The following is a 20577-nucleotide window of genomic DNA, read 5'->3' as shown; positions in this document are numbered from 1 at the left end:
GCATTGTGTGACACCTTTGGGCTTGCTGGTTTTGGGGGACACTTTAGCTCTCAGGGCTGGCCTGTTTGTGTTCACTTGTCCCATCTCCTGCTGGGTGGTGGCAAGTGAAGGATGGCTGGCACTGCTTCCTCTCCCACACTCTGCTTCAGGCACAGGTCTGGGAAGGCCCAGTGCCAGCCCTGTGCTGCCACCAAGCCCCTTTTTGGGCCATTATTCCCTGGGAGGGGCCGTGTCCATTGCTTTTCTGCTGCTTGTGATGCAGATGAGGTTGGGGTGCCCTGGAGCAGCTCTTGTACCCAGCTGTGCCACTAGAACAGGGCTGGACATTCCCCAGCCTTTTCTTTTTCTTTTTAGAGATCTCATAACAGAAGAGTCTTTAAATCTACTAATTGTAATCAGGGCTTGTGTATTTGGCAGTTTTCCCTTACTCCCTGACCAGCTTCACTGTTTCTGCCAAGCCACCCCTTCCTTCCCACAGCTGAATGCTTTGCAAGGCTGGGCCTGAGACAGCTTGTCCTAGCTCTGGAAAATGGATCCATGGATTTCTTCCTACAGATATAATGAATTCTATAAAATTATTTTCTCTTTTTTGGATTGTATTTATGACCTCAAGAGCAAAATTCACTGTTTAAGGGCAGACCTGCATTCCTTCCAGAATGGGTTAGTCTTCATTGTGCTGCATGCTCCTCCTCCTTATCCTGCAGGAAGGGGGAATGAGAGATCTGGAGCTTTTGTGTGGATAAATCCCTGATGCTTTACTTGCTGGAATGTGTTGCATATGAACATGCACTATTACACATTTTGTGGTCAATTGCTAAGGAAAAAATGTATCCCAAAGCAAGGGAGCAGTACAAGTTCTCTTATATCACTCTAGCCTTGTGCTCATGAATTGTGTTGAGGGATTTCTTAAGTGTAGTACATCTTTTTTAATTATGAAGCATGAACTGAGACTGCACTGGGGTGGATATCCTGATGGGAACTTGATGTCATTTTCAGGTTTTACCTGCCATTCTGCACCCTGCATTGTGCATAGCTGGTTTAGAGTTGTTTTTTTGGTTTTTTTTCCAACTACCCTGGCAAAAATTTGATCATTCAAATAAAGCACAAAACAAGTTCTTTGCCTTTTGAATGCAGTAGGCCTGTGAGCATGCGTGTGCATGTACATGCCTACATCATTTACTAAAGAGAAACAATTAATAGTGACGTTGGCAAGTTGGGCAGAGGTGTTTTTCTTTTAGCAGATTTCAGTAAGAGTTGAACTCAAGGTGGGACTGACACATACTGCTCACGATTTTGTTTCAACTTTGCAGGCAAGGTTATTGATAAATAATTTCTACTGAGGTGGAAGTGCATGCATAGGTAGAACTCACAAAAAGAGTTGATTTGTGGATTTTTCTGTAGTTTTGAATGAGGCTAATCTCAGTGCTTGGCAGGGCCAGATTCAGGCACAGGAGGCAGCAATGGGGATGGCAGAATGGGCTCTGGCAAAGCCCTGGAAACCAGCCTGGCAGCTGCTGCTGCCAGCAAAGGGGATGAGAATGTATGAAACAGGAGCTACTTCGGGAAAAATGGGTCATGTGAGCCTTGGCTGGATCCTGTTCACTGTTCTGTGGCAGAAAAGGCCAGCTCTGTGTGTGATGTGAGCACTTCCTCCTCAGGGCAGCACAGGGTGGTTTGCTCATGCTCATAAGAAGCCTTGGGCCAGCTCTGGTGCTTGTCTTCCAAACTGAAAGCATTTAATTATTCATTAGCCACTTCACAAATCAAACAGGTACTGCTTAAAAACAACTGTCAGGGAAAGCTATTGATGAGTAGTGGCAGACACCCATGGATATTTACAGACAGACAAAAACCTAGATCCACACGAAATGAAATATGAAAGATGAGCAGAACAAGTGAGGAGAAACTCATCTGTTCCTGCAGAGCAGCAAGCTGTGGGCTCTTCCATGGTGTGCAGACAGAACTGGCAAGACGGAGAAATGCAGGAGGGTGCTCCAGATGAGAGAGTTGTGGAGAATGCTCTTGGGCTTTTGTGGGCCTTTGTGAGGGGATCTTCACAAGCAGCCTGTTCTGAACTGGTGGGGGAAATGAGGGCTAGAGAGTAAGTCTATGGTATAGAGAATTGGTCTGTGAATAATCAGCCATTAATAAGTGTTACTTTTACTTTTCCACAATTCTATCCAGACAAAATTGTAATAATGTCTCCAATTGTTGCTGAGTCCAATGAGTAACTTTCTCCAGTGGCACACTTCCAACCATTCTTGTGTTCTGAGCTTTCTGAGATGCAATACTCTTCCCTTGCCCAAAGTGTAATCTCTTTTGTGGCCACTAAGCTGGATTCCCATGTAAGAGTCTAGACTGTAGATTCTCCCAAATATTTATTTTATTATATCCCAAAGTATTTATTTTATCTAAATAAAAGCAATAGAGGCTTACTTACACCATGTTAGGTGCAGCCACCTCTGTGAGAAGACAAATATTGATGGATTTAGCAGGAATGCTGCCACACCAGGGGCAAAGATGATTTTTTTTCCTCACTATTGCTCTCTGAGGAATAATAGTGAAGTGCCACAATGTACAGCAGTCAGTATGTGGGGAGAACTCATCCATGCAGTTAAATGTCAATTGGTCTACATGTTACAATACTCAAAAACCCCCTACTTTGTTAAATTTATTTTTCACAGAGCTTCAGTAACTATTGGCACCTTTAGATCCCTTTAGTATTTGTCAGGATTTCTTTGCACTGCCTCTTCCTACCACTCTGACAAAGCTCTGTGTGTCAGATTGTTTTTCTAGGCCCTGATTCAGCAGCCAGCATCAGGATTGAATGTCTCAGCAGTAGCAGCACATTCAGAGTTGTGACTGTGGCAACAGTGAAAAAGAAAAACTGGTTAGGTCTGTGATGGTCTCCATTTTCTGGGAGGAAAAACAGTCCAAGGGGAAAGGATCACTTTTCTGAAGGAGCCCCTCTCCTAAAAAGACCAGTGGAATCCTGCTGCAGTTTTGAAATAGCTCAATACCAGTCTGTGTCCTATGTGTGAAAAAGCAATTTTTAACTGATTGGTCCTGCACCTCTTGAAGCTGGTGGCACAAACCCTGCTGGGATCTGTGGGGCAGGGTTAGGCATTGCCACAGCTTGCTGAGTTAAGGCCACAAGATGAGCAGGACCTGAACCCTGGCCTGCCAGACATCAGCTCTCTCTCTGTGCAAGCATTTGGGGAATCTTAAACATGGCTGGCATGGTGCTGAGGCAACAGCTACATCCAGGATGAGTTGTCCTGTTTTATCAGGGGTTTTTTGGAGAACTGGGGGCTGTAACCTTCATGACACAGTGAGCTGGGCTGCTTCCTTCCAGTGCTCCTGGGGTTGCCAGGATAACCCTATAGTTAGGCAGTTGCAGTACTAGACACTACTGCTAAGTGTAAGCATCCTGCCTTAGGAATGATTTTGGCATTCATTCAATATAACAGTGCCAATTAGAGATAGCACACAAATTAGAAACACAGCTTGCACAGAAATGTTCTGTATCCCTTAAGTGTTTAATTAAATTGTATCCTAATACAGGCTTACTCGAGCAGTTCTGGTTGAATTTTATGTCGTATTACTTTATGTTCACAGAATTGGAATGGTTTAAATATTTCTTAACCACCTAGGGAGGAAGAAGTATCTGTCCTGCAGCAAAAGAACAGGCTCTGTAGCTGTGCCAGCCTTTGCCCTCAGAAGCTGGCATGCAAGCTTTGCAGATACCTCAAGCTTTCCTTGGCAAACAGGGCTGGAACTTGTTGTGTATCATGCAAGTTTGGGGGTAGGAAAGAAGTAGAAAGGAGAAAAACCCCATTTTTCCTAAGTCTCTTGTTTGACAAGAGACTTAAGTAATGAGTTAGGAAAAATGTGAGAGATTTTTTTGCTTCTTGCCTGCCTAAACAGAACTTTTTTTCTCATTGTTGACTGCAGCCCAGGAGTAACAGATGAGAAAAGAGTTCATATCTACACTTCATGTACAGGGTTAGCAACCTGGAATCCATTTTGTAAATGCAATGATACTCTTATCTTGCTAAGTTAATGCAGTTTTGTGCACTTCTGTTTCTCAGAGCCAGGGAGGAGGAGGGGGAGGCTGTGCAGTGCTGCAGCCACAGTCTGTGCCACAGTGGTGACCAGAGATGTGTGTGCCCCAAGCACACAGCAGAAGGGACAGCTGCTCCTCTGCCTAGGAGAGAGTAACAGGGGTGTGCCTCACACCCTGGGAGCTGGACATGTTTGGGCTGCATCTCTTGAAAATGCTTGCAGGGGTTGTATCTCCCTCCTGTGAGGCACATACTGACCTCATGTAGGATTGGCCAGGGAAACTCCCCAGAAAGCAGAGGTTGGTACCTGCCTTACCACTTTGAGAGGAACTGCAGAAGCAGCTGATGGGGCTTTCCTTGAGAACTCAGTCTCTTCAAGTAATAGAACCTGTTAGCTGTAAGTGGGAGCAGCCTTTTTGTGTTAAGATTTACAATATAGAATCATCTTACACTTGATGTTCACCCTGGTTTTCCTCGCTTTTTATGCTTTGCACTTTGGTAAGGCAGATTTCCATTTGCTCAGCTGAAAAGTCTCCAAAGCTGGGCTTGCAATCTGTTGTGAGCTAAAAAGAGCAACCAAGGTCTTGCATTACCAAGTGCTTTTGTGCTGGGCCTCTGCAGGGTACAGATGATTACAGGTGCTGAGGTAATGCCACCCTCAGACAGGGGGCATATGCACAGCCCTTAAGTGAGTGTTTCAAGGGGTGTCAGAAAATTAACAGTGACATGCGCCAAGGGGTCAACCCAGGATGCAGCCTGCTGGTGGCTGGGCTCACTGTTGCTGTCCTGTTTGTGAGAGAGGTTGTGTGTCCTCAATGCAGCCAACTCCAATGCTGATTGCTTCATCCTGCATACCCAGGGTCTACCCGGCCTCCACTGGGACTCACTTTTCACTTATTTGAGAAAGCCATAAGTCAGGTTTCCAGCTAAACCCAGATGGGGGAAAAAATGCTTCTCCCAGTGAAAAAGGGGAAACGAGGGTGAAACGGAAATGCCGTAGTGACTAAGTGCTTGAACAAAATGAGGGTACTTCTGTGTACATGGAGGACTAATGTTAGTGGGGAAATTGAATTTCAGGATGGCAAGGTTGTATTGCACCAGAATTAAAGGAAATTGATGTGGTGAACATAAATTGTTTAATCATGATCAATAAAATGATTTTTAATTTCACCCCAAAGTTTGATTTCAGCTCAGGTCTATGATGTTCCATGGTAGTAACTGGCTTTCTAACTTGAATTTAAGGAAAAGACTAACCCTGTAATACATGTCGTTTTAGGGGTAAAGAAAAGGCTTTGGCAGGGCTGGAATCTGCAGTTACCAGAGCCATCCATGCAGACATACAGCTGATCCCTTAAGTCTCAGCTAGCAAGGAGGGCAAGGCCAAGGGGCTGAAGATTTGGTGGCTTTCTGCACACCCTGATCAATGGTTGCAATTGACAGTATCTTGTGAGAGATGTTTTGGTGTCTTTTCACTAAATCCTGATGTTCACATTGCAATACCCAGATGGAGGAGCTTGGGTGAGGTGTGTCCTGACTCAGAGTTGGGGAGGGGGTTGGAGGGAGCTGGCTGTTTGACCAGATGTAGGGGGGAAATGATGTGTGCCTGAAATCACTGCATGTTTTGCTGTATATTTTAGTGAGAAATGAACAGCCAAGGAAGGTGTGGAATTGCCTGTGTACACAGACTTAAGGAATGCAGAACTGTAAAAGCACCTGAGCTGTAAGTGCAATTCAGCTGCTATTTAAAATCTCATTTCAAGAGACCCTGCTGAGTGTTTACTCCCATCACTGAGTGTGTAAGTACATTTTCAACTCTGTCACTGCACACTGAGCTCTGCTGTGCTTTCCCTTCCTGAGAACAACTGTAAGCACTTTTCATTGAGCTGCTTTGCTTAGGCCTTATTGAAGGACACAGCAGAAATCCCAATCAGCTTAGAGCCCACCAGGAGTGCAAACCTCCCCCTGTGCCAGCCAGCTTGTCCCACTGCAAGGGAGAGCTCCAGTGTTTCAGCACAGGTACAGCCCAGCCCACCACAAGCTGTTTCCCAGTTGCATGGGACTGGGGGTGTGCAGGGAAAACAGCTAGGAACTGGTTACAGCTGGAAACAGCAAATCTGTGAGACAAGGAGTGGGGGAAGAAAAGGGAGAGCATAACATCAGATTTTCTATGCATTCTTGACTGTGTAAGGAGTCAGTTACAACTTTAGAGTTTTGCAAGGAAATTTGTGCTGCTTCAGAAAACTTGGCCACAGGGCAAGAGGGTCTACCAATCTCACAGCTCAAAATCCCTTTTTGGCTCTTGGACAGCTTTTGCAGATGTTTCTTGTGTGCTAAGACACTGCTTCTGCTAAGCAATTCAGTGAGGGAATAGTATCCTGCTGCCCAATATTGACACACAGCCCTTCCAAGGAAGGGAGCTATGCTAATCACCTGTTCTGGGGTTTTTCATGTGGAATGTTTGAGGGAAAATAATCCCAAACAAAATCCATGAGGTAAGCTGCATTTTGTTTGTACTCAGCATTTAAAATCATGTTAACAGTGAACAGCTCTAAGTTTTTGTGTAATATTAGAAAACAAAGTATTTTGTGCTGCTAGAGCCATGTTCAACACCTCAAGAAAAGGTGTGTATACCGAGGAGTGTTTGCCCAAGAGGAAGGAGCCATTATTTCAGGGAGCATGGCCAGTTCTGTGCTTCTGCAACAGCAGGTTTACTTCCCCTGTGATAACTCAGAAATGGGTTTTTCACATCGTCAAGTAGTAGAAAGCTGGGATTTTTATCTGCTTTCTACAGCTGACTTGTCAAAAGATGTTACAATTGAGCTCACACACATCAGTGTTTTTGAGAAAGTTGTGCTCTGTTATTGATAAAGTCAGGGATTGACTTAGTCAGTGAGTTGAAAAATCATGTAGTGTATATCTTTATTTCCCTCACTTTTAATTGAGGTATTCTAGACAGAGAGATCTTTCCATCTCACCTTTTGGCAGATTTTTGATGGATAGATTGCTTTATGTTTTCTTATTCTATTTATTGGTTTGTAGAATTTCCAGTTCCTTGATTTGCTTTGTGAATATTGTTAAAATCAGGAGGTTCAGTAAAACACCTAGAGACAAACAGATGTAGTCATGGGCCTGAATCATTTTGGGGATTCCAAATAAACTCATTACATGTTTACTGTTTCACTGACAAAACTTATGTAAAACATTTGCTATGATTTCAAATTTTCTTTTGAATTTGTTACATGCCCTGATAGCCTGCAGAAAATTAAAGCATCTGGAAAAAAAAATCCCTTTCACTCTGAATTTGCAAAAATGGAAACCAACAGCTGTTTCAGAGCCAAAAATAAATAAAAACCATGTAGCAGGTGGTACCATGCATGTACATCGAATTGCAATCTAACAATCTGCAAGCCAGCTACCAAATATTGAGGGGTGAGATCACAATTTCGGCAGAGAAAGGGAGCAAAGACAATGGGAAAGCAAGAGAAATAGTTTTGGCTCAGGAAATTGGTATCTTTATAGGGGAGAGAAATGAGCATAACTAAGAGCAGCGAGTTGTGATATCCTTTTGTTTTTGAAATGTTGGGCTCTTGACTCATCACTGTCTAGAGAAACTGGCTATGGATGCCAGACATAGTGGGGAAGTGATGGCATGTCTGGTTCATGGCTCAGTACAAGTAACCCCGATGGGTTTGTCAGGTGAGGTGCAGCTCATGGCCCTGAGGGTCACACACAGCAGTTGTGGGGCTGCTCCTGGGCCTCCTCTCACACAATGTGTGTGTGTCTGCTCACACCTGTGCTGTGGAGGAGCAGATTGTGAACAGCCCTTCTAATTTCCTCACAAAGGAGCTGTCTTAAAGCACTGAGTTTTGTGGTGTGGATCTCAAGAGCTCCAGCAATGTTCAGGATGGATAGAAGGATTAGTGTGGGTAACTCTGCAGTCCCAATTGCCAGGCTGGGTCAGAGGCAGTGTGGTGTGCATTTGGCAGGTGATTCTCTTCTCACTTGTGCAGTGAAAGGCTGAAGTCAGCAGGATTACACAGAGGTGAAGCCAGCATGACTGAGAGGAGGAAGCATGAGCCCATTCCCAGCTGCTTTCTCTCCAGAGATCTGATGGTGATTTATTTTAATGCTGTTTTTCACTGGTGCCCCCCATGAGGCATAATTTGTTTGCATTTTCTGTAATCAGACCAATCTTCCCTCTTATTGTCAGCCATTCACTGATAGCAATCCTCAGTTAGTTCTTTTTTTTAATGCTATTTTATTGTACAGATAAGCCATAAAGGATCTCTCTGCCTGGAGGACATGTGCTACTAACTGAAACTGATTTAGGAAATGCTTTCCCAGAATTTCACTGGACAGCACAATGAAAGCATTTTGAACAAATATTTAAAATTAAAGCATTCAGTATAATAGCACAAGCCCAAGAGTGCTTTTTTCCCTTGCCTGGCACGCCTTTCAGAGGGTGGAATGTACTCCTGCATGGTACCAATAAGATCACACCTCTGGAACCATCCTTGAAGGGCTTCTATCAAGGTAAGTGTCATAGCAGCTCACTGCTGCCAGGGCAATACTTCACAAATGAGAAGTCTACAAACCTGTGGCTTACTTTGCAAGTTTCCTTCAGAAATTTAATCAAGCCCTGGGTCACTAAGGTTCCTCACAACTTCTAAGGGGCTTTGACTTAGATGTAAGCACAAGAGATCTGAATTATATTCTTAGAGGACAGCAAATTGTTGACAGGCGAAGTTAGGCTGCTGTGGATGACTTTTAGTCTGCCTGAAAGAGCTGATCTTTGAAGGGACAATGTGGGCGAAATATTTGAGGGGCTGAATGAATCCCAATCTTTATTGCTTTAGGGAAGTTGCTGAGCAGTACATTGCCAAGTATAATATTTTAATTGGTTAAGATCAGTTGTTCTTCCCAATTTCCACTGATCACAGTAAATAGCAATTAAGAGCAATCAGCACAGAGTGAGGGTGCTGCTGCCATGGAGCTTAACATTAGGAATAATCAAAGCCAGAGTACTGTGTTTATTAGTGCCTGGGCCATTGGCTGGCTGCAGTTTGCTGAGGAGTTGTGCTTGATGAAAAGCAGCAGGGACAAGCTGATGGCTCTGTGACCCTGGCCCTACAGTCTGAGAGTGCCCATGGGGCAGAGCCTGCTGTGGCACAGGGTAGAAGGGCAATGTCCGTCTGGAGGCCAGAGATGGGATTTCCTCTGTGGAGCAGCAGCTTTCAGGTGTGTTTTGCCCCAGGGCCACATGAGAGGGGCTGGTCCCTGCCCTCAGCTGATCATCTGCATGATGAATTAATGTCAGGGACAGAAAAAGACTGCTAAAGTTTCTAGTTTATTAATGTGGGAGGGAAATAGAGAACCTGCTGGTTCCACACTCAGCTCTGAGGATGGTGCTGCCCATCATGAAGGAAGAGCTGTGTTTCCCACAAGCACAGCCTGGAAAAGGTGTCCTCCCCTCATACCCCTCCTTTCTTCTCGATGACCTGCCTATGCAGCCTCTTGTAAGACTGCTGCTAGAAGGGGCATTTTCCAGAGCTTTCATTGTTTTGAGACAAACTAATGGTGAAAGATACTTGTAAGTGCCAGGAAACAGGAAGGCATGCTTGGGTAGCAAAAAACCCCCCAAGAGTCTTAAGAGCTGAATTATTGGGTTCTGTTTGGGGTGTGTGCAGCCTCCAGTGAAACAAGCACCACAAGTAACTTGCAGCCTGCTTGAAGCATTTGGCGTGGAGGAGGTTCCCATGACACAAGTGCCATGTGTTCCACATTGCCTGCTCCAGCAGGAGCCTGCTGGCCCTGGGGGATGAGAGAGGGAGGCTGGGGCTGGATTCAAACTTCAGGCAATGAAAGGATGAGGAAGCCAAACAATAAAGGGTTTAATTTTGTCCTCCCCACTTAAGCAAAGCTGCTCACCATGAGACAATTTTTACCAAGTGCCAGAGAATCTGTTATAGCCACATGAGCCTATTTCTGCTTTTCCAATGGGAATGTGTGTGACAGCAATAACTGCAAATTATTTTTCTTTGTACAGTAATATCTGGCCATATGTTTAAACTCTGTGTTTAGTAGCAGTAGTTAAACAGTTTTTCTCATGCCTAGTGCTTCCTGAGTTGGAAGTAATTTTGTCAAGGAAAATCCTTGCATTTTTGCCACTCTCTTTGCTAGCTGCTGTGAGCCAGTGTTGTTCTCCAAGCACTTTTAACCTAATTTGCTACACATCTCTGGTTGTAAGCCATTAATAGCAGATGTTTAACGTGGGAATTCTGGGGTGTGATCCACACCCCAAAGTGCCCCAAAGCTGCTGCTTTATCCCAGGATATAATTATAGTATCCTGTGACTTTTCTTCTAATTTTCCTTTAAATGAAATTTCAGACAATCCATTTCCTCATGGTAACAAAACTGTAACTGTCTGTTTTCACTGTTTCTGCTCCCAAAGACCAAAACCAGCACCTCCACAAAATCCTGAGTGTTTTCCCAAAGCTGCCTGAAGTCTGTAGAGCTGATTCCTGGAATCAGATTCCTCTTACCAGTGTCAGGTTAATTAATGGATTTTTCCCCCCCATCACTGATGGTCCAAGGACTTGTTCTCCAAATATTTTTTGGGCATTAGGAGCTCTGAGAAAAGGGAGGTATTCACAAATCATCTGTGTGAAGCTTTGCAGGGTCAGGGCCATAGCAGGCCCTGTTTTGGAAATGGAAAGTACAAGTGGAATGCTATCTCATTTCTGAAAATACTTCTAGGAGAAGCAAAAATACAACCTAGGGGACAGAAAGCCCCAATCTAGAAACTCTAGAAAAAGAACTGTCCTTTTGTACACAGAAATGCCAAGGACAGCCTAAGGGTGAAGAGTCTAGCTTTGAGCTCTGCTTTGAAGGTTGAACTCCAGTGTACTGAAAGCACCATCTGTTTCATAATGAGATGCTGCTGGTTAGTGAGACTACCCTGAAACGTATTCCACTTAAAGGTATGGCTGTCATCACTGCATGTCCTACCCAGCAAGATATTGTGGCCAATTCCAGCAGTGTGCTGTGCCACCTTCAGGAGAAGAAATGTTCAACTAAATTTGACTCTTCAGTGGAAAAAAATTACTCTTCAGTTATTGGTGAGTTTTCTTTTTTCATATTTAATTTGCAATGACCAGGTCAGGCTGCCTGGAGTAGCAGGCGGATTTCCCCAGCCTAGATCTTGATCTGCCTCCCACTGGGACTGGGCTGGGGCCAAGGGAGGAACAGCAGAGTCCCCACACTCAGCCCAGCACAGGATGACTGCATGGCCTGCAGGCAGCTGCACTTGCTGGGCAGAGCTTGGAAACTCCTCCTGCAGTGCCATCTCACTCTTTGTAGCTCGTGGCATGGAAAATGATGGGAAGTGATGATTGCCAACACACCTGCTTTTGAAGTGTGAAACACTCCCAGTCAAGACCCAGCATGTTTTGATGAGGTGAATTATCCTTTTGGAAATGTCCTTGGCCTGCTGCCTTGTTCCTTCTCATGAGCCCTGTGTGTCCCAGCAGGTTGCTGCTCCAGCACAGGCACGTGTTCTGGTGCCTTTATCTTCATCCATACCAAACATGCAGGACACACTCAGCAGCCAGGAAGTCCTGAGCATGCATTTCAGGAGCATTACAGGGAGATCCTTCCTCTGTTTTTAGGGTTGCTTTGGGTCTGTGCTCTTTGGAGACTTTGTGGGTGTCACTGGACAGGGAGGAAGGTGATGAAGTTCTTGTTTAATAAAACCTGCCAGTAAGGGTTTTGCAGTGCATAGATAAACCTTGCCAAACTTTTGGGAATCCCAATCACCTTTTACAAGTTTCTGCATGACTACAGGAGTATTACATTGCACACTTGTTGAGGAAATTCTCAATATTATTTGTGCAAATCATGGGGCATAACTTGACAATTGTGGTGCCTAACTGGACAACTTTGGCCTTTTATCTTGAAGGAAGATGGCAATCACAGAAATCCTAGGAGTTATTCTTCCAAAGAAAAACTACTGATGTTGTAATATCTGGTTAAGGTGCTAGTAGGAGATAATTATCCATTTGCTGACTCATATAGTCTTCCTTTGAGGTATAAAATGATGTCTAAAATGATAAGCTATGGATCTATGTGTTGATTTTTTTCTGTAATTTGACTTCTTGAAATGGATGTAAAAAATACATTCTTAGTATGGACAAGCATAGATTTAGTTTCCTAATACACAGTCCTGGCACTGTTTCCTTCTTTTTCTCTTTAACCTTGATACAAGTGATCCTTATTGATTTTAAGATTTGTGGAGACTTTTTTATTTTGTTTCTTTTTACAAAGGCTCATTTTTATTTGAAAGCAAAAATTATTTGTAACTTTTATCTTTCATACTTAAATTTGCTTTGAGCACAAAGATGGAGAGAAGAGTTTTTTCTTGTATGTGTGATTCACCTTGCAGGTGTCAAAGTAACTTTTCATGGAATGAATTAATTTAGGCCACATGAGAATGACCATCAAATTAGACTACATTAGGCATGAGACCAAACTGCAGAAAATATTCCTCTATTGAGGCTACCAGAATAGAGATGGTTGCATGAAGTGTTTATTTATGCTTTTGTGCCTAAGCAGGGAATCTGAAATGAATGTGGCTGAGGAGCAGCTGAGGACACTCTGTTTGCCTGGCTTGAGGAATAGGAGGCTGAGGGGTGACCTAATTGCTCTCTACAGCTCCCTGATGAGGAAAGTGCTGAGAGGGAGGTGCTGAACTCTTCTCCTGGGATCCAGGGACTGGATGTGTGGCAGGGATTCAAAGCTGGATGTTAGGAAGCATTTCTTTACCAAGAGGGTGGTCAGACACTGGATCAGGCAGGTGATCAATGCCCTAAGCCTGTCAATGAGTTAAGAGGCATTGGGACAAGGCCCTTAATAACACACTTTTAACTTTTGAGAAGCCCTGGATTGGTCTGGCAGTTGGACTTAGATGATTGTTGTAGGTCCCTTTCAACTGAAATAGTCTGGTCTAGAAATTGTAAAGTTGTACTGCCTGATTTAATTTCTGTTTTTACTCTGAGGAAAATACTAATGATAATGATCACATTTCATTATTGGGGATTTATCCTGCTATAAGCACAGCACAGTAACTCTGCAAAGCCATGGCAGCAGTGGAGATCATTGCTGCTCTAACACAGTACATCTCTGTGACATGACCTAATCAGTTTGGTGGAGATTTTTCCTGACAATCCTAAAAGGCACTTACTTGGCCTAGTGGGAGAGGCCTGCCCTGGAATTGAGCTGTTTGACACTGGAATTAGTTTATCTTCAACAACAGCTGAGTGACTTGAACAAGACAATCTGGGGGCAGCTCTGCTTTCACCAGATTGCAGAATTCTTGAAAGAAACATAGTCTGTAACACAGAGCTGTTACTGTGGGAAATGTCATGGGAATTTTTAGATTTTCATCGTGTTTAGCCCTATAAGATTGAAATGAAACATCCACTAACAATGCAGTTTATACAGCAGCCCCTTGGATATGTTCTTTCCATCTTGCTGCAAGGTTTGATCGTGCCCAAACTGTGCACCACTGCCACTGCTTCAAGAATCTGAATTAAAAGCACTTGCAGAGTATTCTGTGGGATGTAAATCTTTTAGAGGAAATGCAATTTCCATTCTTTGTGTCTGCATCTGTGTGACTTGGCTGTGACCTTATGGCTGGCCTCTCAGTGAGCATGTGTCCAGCAACAAAGTTTTCTTCCTGACTGGACACCCTTTAGTTCTGCTGGTGAAATTGATTCCCTGGAGGAGGATCAGACACTTGGGTGCTTCACAATGGTGGCCATGCACAGGGGTACCAGCAGCCTCCTTGGGAGTACCTGAGCCCTTTTTCCCTTTGAAGGTTAAGATTAATCACTGAGAGGCACTGCGCTGAAAGGCAGCGGTTTGCCAGGCCTTGGCTGAGTCACATGTGCCTTCAAAGGTGGAGCTGTGTAACACAACTCAGAAATCCCTGCTCTTTTTTCCCAGAAGCAAGCAGTCTTTCTGCCTACTGTATTTTTTTTTAAATCAAATAATCCCACATTCTTTTGTCTTCTTTAGGATCCTTTCCACCAGCATTACTAAACTGCCCAGGCTGTCTAATAAACCCTCTGGTCCTGGGAAATCTGCTCCACTTTGCTGTTGAATCTTTATGCTGGTTATCTATGTGTAGAAACTTGCCTTTTTGGGAAACTGGCTGAGTGGAATTAGGAGCAGCATACCTTTCTTGCATTTTTGCATGGCAATTCTCAGCTTCTCATAACAGGACTATGTAATATGCTAGGAAGAATGAATTTTTCAGTTCATACTTCTAGATTTTTACAGTTCACACTGCTGTGACACAAGGCACTTGAGATACTTGGCATGAAGGGCCCTGCAGCTCCTGAGCTCTTGCTGCCAGCACTGTTCATTCATTTGTTCATTTAAAGGAGCATGGACATTTCTTGTAAAGCAATGCAAGAACTTGTATTTGCTCATGAGATAAAATGTAAGCTACTCTGTGATGCAAAAGAAGAAAGGTCAAGTTGTCAGATGAGTTTTGCTGAACCTCTGTTACTACTTTGCGTTACTGTGAGAGTAATGCAGAATGATTTGGCCATTGATTTAGGCCAGAAATGGTGAGCAGTCTGCTAATAGATATATTTGGCATTAGTCAAAGTGACATGAAGGAATTAATGCACTATACAATGTGCTGTATTTGCTCATGACACCAATCTCTAACAAAAAACTGTATCTAAGTGCCTCTCGGTTGATTGAAGTCTTCTTTCAAGAAGCTACAGCTGAGTTACTGCTGCATTCTTTAGGAAAATAAAGCTGAACTGGGTTCCCTATTCTCACAAAATCTTGTGGAAATTTGGAATATTTTAGGTAATATAATGCACAGCCATTGCTGCTGCTTTAAGAATGGTGAGATGTTATGTGCTATCTCATCCAGGACTGGGATTTGCATAGCAGCACACACACAGCAGAGCCAGAGCTTTTTTGGTTTTTATCGTTCCAGTAATTTTCCCCCTCCCCTGGTGCACGTCCTCCAAGGGCTGTCAGCTCCTGCAGCTCTCCTACCTCTCTATCCCCTGTAAAGCACGGAGAGGGTTCTAATGTTCTCCTTGCAGTTGCAGGCCCTTGGAGCAGCCAGCCTGAGCCCTGTTTTGTGCTCTGATGTTTGATCCCCGGCAGGGAGGGACGCGGAGGTGGGCGAGGCACGGCCGGACCTTTCTGAGCCGCTGTGCCCAGGGAATTCCGAACGGCAGGGGAGGAGATAAACCATAGCAGAACACACGAAGGAAAACTCCCGAGCTCCTCCTGGGCTGGTAGGAAATTCCGTTTTTTACAGCCCCTGCCCAGATCCCAGGCTTTCACCTGTTGTAATAAAGACTTTCCACGAATTATATCCGCTTTAAAAGTGGATTCTTGTAGGCACATTTTTTACAACAACAGGAAGTCCTGTTGGCAGCATATTTTAATTATGCTCTGAAGCTAATCAAGGAAAGAATCTGTTCTGAACACAGGAAGTTATATATACACATTTGAGTGCCTATTTCCATGGGGCAGGTCCAAGTGCTTCAGTGTTGCTGAACTCCCAGCACATGAGCAATCTGTTAGATGTCTATAAAGGGCAGGCTTGCATAGGAAGGGGAGGATCCACCACCCCGTGTAAGGCACCTGCTTCCTCTCGGCAGTCACTGGAGGGAGACAGGCAACTGTGATCATGAGACTGATCACCTCTGGAGAAGCCCTAACTTTTCCCTGATGGTAAAGAGACGCAGGAGAAATCACGTAGCTATAAGTTATTTCATAGCAATTTTATTTTATCACTGCCCGATGCCAGCTGTGAACTTAGTGCACCTGAGGCTGGTTGCCAATTATTGCTGCATATGAACAACCTCTGTGATCTGTTACTGAAGGCAATATGTTTTCCACTAAAAAGTACGATTTCCTTAATTTTTCTCCATGTTTAATTTTCTTTTGGTATTAAAGGCAGAGGTGCATAGCACATAGAACAAGCCCACTTACTCTTTGGAAACTACATGGTGTGTGATGCATGATACAAGGTATGGTATTGCCTGGTCTGAATGGATAACAGCTGTAAGGTGCACACACTGCTTCCTAAAGGAGAGCATCCCAGCATCTCCAGGAATTTCCCTTACTGCTCTGCTGTAAAGTCTCATGGGCTGGAGAAAGCACTAACCCTCTCCACAAGCCTCTAAATTGGATTGGAGATTATCTGAAGCACACCCACATCAAGTAAACTACACGAGCTCCTACAACTGAAACATCACTGGGATGTTTGGAGTGTCCTGAACCTTTGTAAAAAGCACGGCAGAAAAAATTTTCTCAGATTTTAATCACCAGGAGATTGTTATGGTAATGAAGCCTAACTGGTATAAAAAAAAAAAACAAACAAACAAACCAAAAACAAACAAAAAAACCAGGAGAGAAGCAGGGCTTACACCCAGAACACGTGTGTACCCTGCTAAATCTTTCAGCAGGTTCAAAATGTTCCCTGCCCCTGTTGCCCACGGGATTTATTTTTCTCTGAGCACATCTCATCTATTTCAAGAACTCAGTAAACATGCATTTCAGCGAAGAGGGAGGAAGAATATTATTTGTTTACTATCCCTGTGTTATAGGCTTCAGATGAGTATTTAGCCAACAGGTTTGGCAGGCCTTCCTGTTGTTGCGTTAAAGATTCCTGCTTGCAGAACAATTAGAGTTTGCAGAGTTCGTTCAGGCTTTGCTGCGTTGGTGAGGAAGTTCATGGATCCCACCTGGCTTTGAGCAGGCTCTGTAAAGCATCACTCGGGGCTGGATTTTGGACGTGCTGCTTTTCCATGTGACTTGCCAAAGCATTTCGTGCCTTGTTTTTCCCCTCGCTGCACCTGCATTCCCGTTTCTGTCGCTGCTCAGTATCGGCGATAAGAACGCTGTGTCAGGGCTCCGCTGACTCGTGCTCTTTGTGAGTAACGAGGGGGTGGACACGCATTCAGATGTAGAAAGGCAGCAAAGTTCTTTACAAATGAGCTCGAAAACCGCAATCCTCACTTCCTACCGCTCTAACGCTGGAAAGCTGCCAGGATCTCCAGAAGAAAAGAATCCCCAAGACAATGTTGCTTTTGTCCTGAGCTTGTTAGTTATCTCGGGACGCCTCTGCAAGTAGATATTAATCAAAAAGAACCGGGAGCGGGGAAGGACAAGGGGCTGGGGCCGGGCAGCCCCGTCCCCCCGCGCTCGCAGGCGAGTGCCAAGGGCTGGGAACATCCGCTGCCCTGCGGGGGCGGCAGGACGCGCTCCAAGAGCGCTTTCCCGTGAGGGGCCCCTCCGGCACGTCCCTCCCGGTGCCCCGGTGCCCGGCAGAGTGCCCGGCAGGGCCGCTCTCCCTGCTCACCCCCGCACGAGGGTGGGAGGCGCGGGTGCTGCCCCGCCCCTGCCCGCGCTGGGAGGCGCCCGGCGCCGCTACTAAAGGAGGATCGGGGCGGGCTGCGCGTCCTGCTCGGAGTGCGGCAAACAACACGGCTTGGGCTTGGCCAGGTACGTCCTCTGCTGAGGGGAAAGCACCGCAGGGACTGTGCGAGAGGGACGTTTTCCTCTGGTCGTGACTCGATGCTGTTTTCTCTCTTTAGTAGTTTAGCTCTGTTCTTGCACCGATTGACTTTGCTAAAGGTAGTGTGCTGGGCAGGGGCTGTTTTGAACATGCCTTGAATGGCACCCTTTGTGCCTTGCTTGGCTGTAGCATCTCCAAAAAGGATGTTCATGTACCTTTTCTTCTCTGTGTTCTGCAGGCGGATTTCTCCTTCAAACTTTTCCCCTTCGAGGACCTACTGCCCAGCTACAGTGATGTGGTTGTTGGAAAAGATCAGAGCATCTCATGAAAATGGGAACCTCTCCAGCTCGTCCTTCCTGGGACTGCCACAAAGCCAAAATCTGCCAGAAAAAGCCCAGCTGAGGGCTGCTGCTTTTCCAAATGTGATCACTCCTGACAGAATCCCTGAATTCTGCATTCCCCCCAGGCTGACCAGCTCTGGCCCCATTAAGGGCAGTGGCTTCCACCAGGATCACAGTTCAGTGGATGGAGCTCTTACTTCTGATTACAGCCCCAGCTCTTGCCCACATCTCATTCAGGTGGAAAGTGTAGAAGAGGAGATCTCTGCCCTGGAGGAAGAAAGCACCAATGCCGACCCACAGTCCCAAGCAGCGCTCTCCCTGCCCCACTTTCCCAGAGCCCCCACTTCCTATGGCTTCTGCACTTTGCTGGAGAGTCCCCACACCAGGAGGAAGGAGTCCATCTTCCATGGTGATCCCCGTGGGGCTCTGCCTGGCCTGAAGCTGTCTCGATCCAGAGCTAACACCTTCAGTGGCAAAGGAAGCATGTCTAACCCCATTGCCATCAGCTTTGCTTCGGTGAGACTGCCACCCAAGCACCTCTCTCTGCACAGGCAAGCTGCCTGTGACAGTGACACTGCCTCTTCCAGTGATTCCTCTCCTTTCAGTTCTCCACTTCTCACCAGGTCACCTCCCAGACCCTGCTCCCTGATCAAAGCACAAAGTCAGGAGGGGTTGCTCTGCAGAGCACTGAAAGACAAGAGCAAACACAGTATGCCCAGGAACAATTCCCTCTCTACAGAGGAGAGCAGCTCCACGGATAACAGCCCCAGTGCCATCAGGAGGGCCTCCGAGGGGCTGCTCGGCATCCGGAGCTTTAGCACCTCCTGCTCTCCCTTGTTTCCAGTGGACCTGAGCTGCAGTCGGGAGAGGCTGGTGGGGGAGAGTGCAGTGGTCATGGACAAGGGGGGCGTGTTGAGGCTGTCAGCTGAGTACTGCTCAGAGAACGAGAGGCTGCGCATCCGCCTCATCAGTGCAGAGGGCTTGTACGATGATTCTGTAGAGCCCAAAAGCATCAACTGCTGCATCTCCTTCTCCCTGGTGCCAGGGAAAACACAGAAGCAGAGAAGCACAGTTATAAAGAGAAGCAGGAATCCCATCTTCAATGAGGACTTCTTTTTTGATGGTATTGCAGAAGAAGAGCTGTACAGCCTCTCTGTGAGGATGAAAGCAACAAATAAAGGGTGCAGTATGAAAAGGGATTATACCTTAGGAGAACGGGAGTTGTCCTTAATGAGTATGTTGGCAGTGTAGTGCTTCAAATATTCAAACAAACGGTCTTCTGAAAGTTTTCTACTGAATAAAGTTTTAGGTTGACTTTTATGTTGTTGGCTTTTTTTTTTAGGAATAGTTAAAAGCACTGCCTTGCTTGGTGTCATGCTCTTGTGCCTTGTTTTGCTGCTTAACACTTCAAACAGATATTGACAGGAGGGGGGAGAAAGGCTGGTTTGCCTTTAGGATAAAGGATTAGGCTGTTGCCAAGTCAAGGCTGCTGTTTATGGCTTTCAGGCCATAAATTTCAGGTGGAAGTGTTTTTCCCTCTCCCTGGTCCCTGAGTGGGTAACAGTCTGTGCACACAGTACACCCTGAGCTCTATTGCAGCTCCTTGGTACAACATCAGCTAAATGGACCATTCTGACAGCACTCATATTTGCACAAACGAATGTTTTAATGAGCCTTGTGTTTGGAGGGAGAATGAGGTGGATTTTACACCTTTTACAACATGTGGATTTGGTTTCCCAAAGCTGGTGCAAGTTTGTGTTGAGGATAACAAGATCAGCTCCTGAGCAGCAGCTAAACGCCACTTGAGGCAGGGCTCTCTTTACACAGTCCTACAGTATCAACACCAACAGCCTGGTGAGGTTGCAGCACGGTCAGCATCCTCTTTTACCTTCCCTTTCCATGGCCGCTGTCACAGCCCACAGAATCAAGTTGCCAGGTAATTTCATTTTGATCAGGAATGTTCCTGAGAGCTGCAGCCCTCAGCAATTCAGCTATTGAATCCTTTCTGGAGCTGAAGCAGATAAGATATCAGTGCAGCAAGGACAAAGGACAGTTTGGGATCTCGGCATTGAATTCCTGCTTCAGCTAATGACTTCATGCATACCTTGCTCAAGTCATTGTCATACAATTAGTGTAATCAATCTGTCCTGTCACCACGTGGTGAGTGGCTGAAGAACTTGCTTCAGTGCCAGGGGAAACAGAAAACACAAAGGTGCAGAACTCCAGCATGCTTGAGACCATCTTCCCTTCTTTTTGTTTTTTTTTTTAATGAGGTTTACCTGGGGCTGGGTAAATGGATAAATTAGTAGGAGAAGGTAAAAATGTCTTGAAAGTCCAGGAGTGTTGCTGCCTCCCTTGAACAAGTTGCAAGCTTCATTACATGAAGGTAGATAAACCTTAATGGAGGATCAACCCATGCAGGCAAGGGGCAGAGAAAACAAAGGTTTACTTTTGTGTTCCCTTTGAGGCTGTAGAAACAGGGCCTTGCTAGTGCCCAAATACACACCTTAAAGGCAATTTCACAAAGATTTTAGCAGGATCTCCCTCTGGCCTATTCCGGCAAGAGTCTAGTTGTCTGCAAATCATGGGACTGCTCACAGGAAGACTGTGGGATTC

The 20577-nt window shown here is 45.4% G+C and overlaps 1 protein-coding gene across 1 annotated transcript; it reads left to right on the top strand.

The window, feature by feature from the left end:
• The first annotated feature begins 17557 nt into the window (after positions 1-17557).
• LOC131089022 (C2 calcium-dependent domain-containing protein 4C-like) lies at positions 17558-19212 on the top strand. The gene is made up of 2 exons (XM_058033520.1): positions 17558-17607; positions 17859-19212. The coding sequence occupies exon 2, from the start codon at positions 17914-17916 to the stop codon at positions 19210-19212; it is 1299 nt and encodes a 432-aa protein (XP_057889503.1). The 5' UTR covers positions 17558-17607; positions 17859-17913.
• The last annotated feature ends 1365 nt before the right edge of the window (positions 19213-20577 follow it).

Source organism: Melospiza georgiana, chromosome 13, assembly GCF_028018845.1.
Source record: "Melospiza georgiana isolate bMelGeo1 chromosome 13, bMelGeo1.pri, whole genome shotgun sequence".
In the NCBI taxonomy this organism is placed as follows: Eukaryota; Metazoa; Chordata; class Aves; order Passeriformes; family Passerellidae; genus Melospiza; species Melospiza georgiana.
The sequence above is the reverse complement of the archived record's forward strand: the minus strand, read 5'-3'. Positions and strand labels throughout refer to the sequence as shown.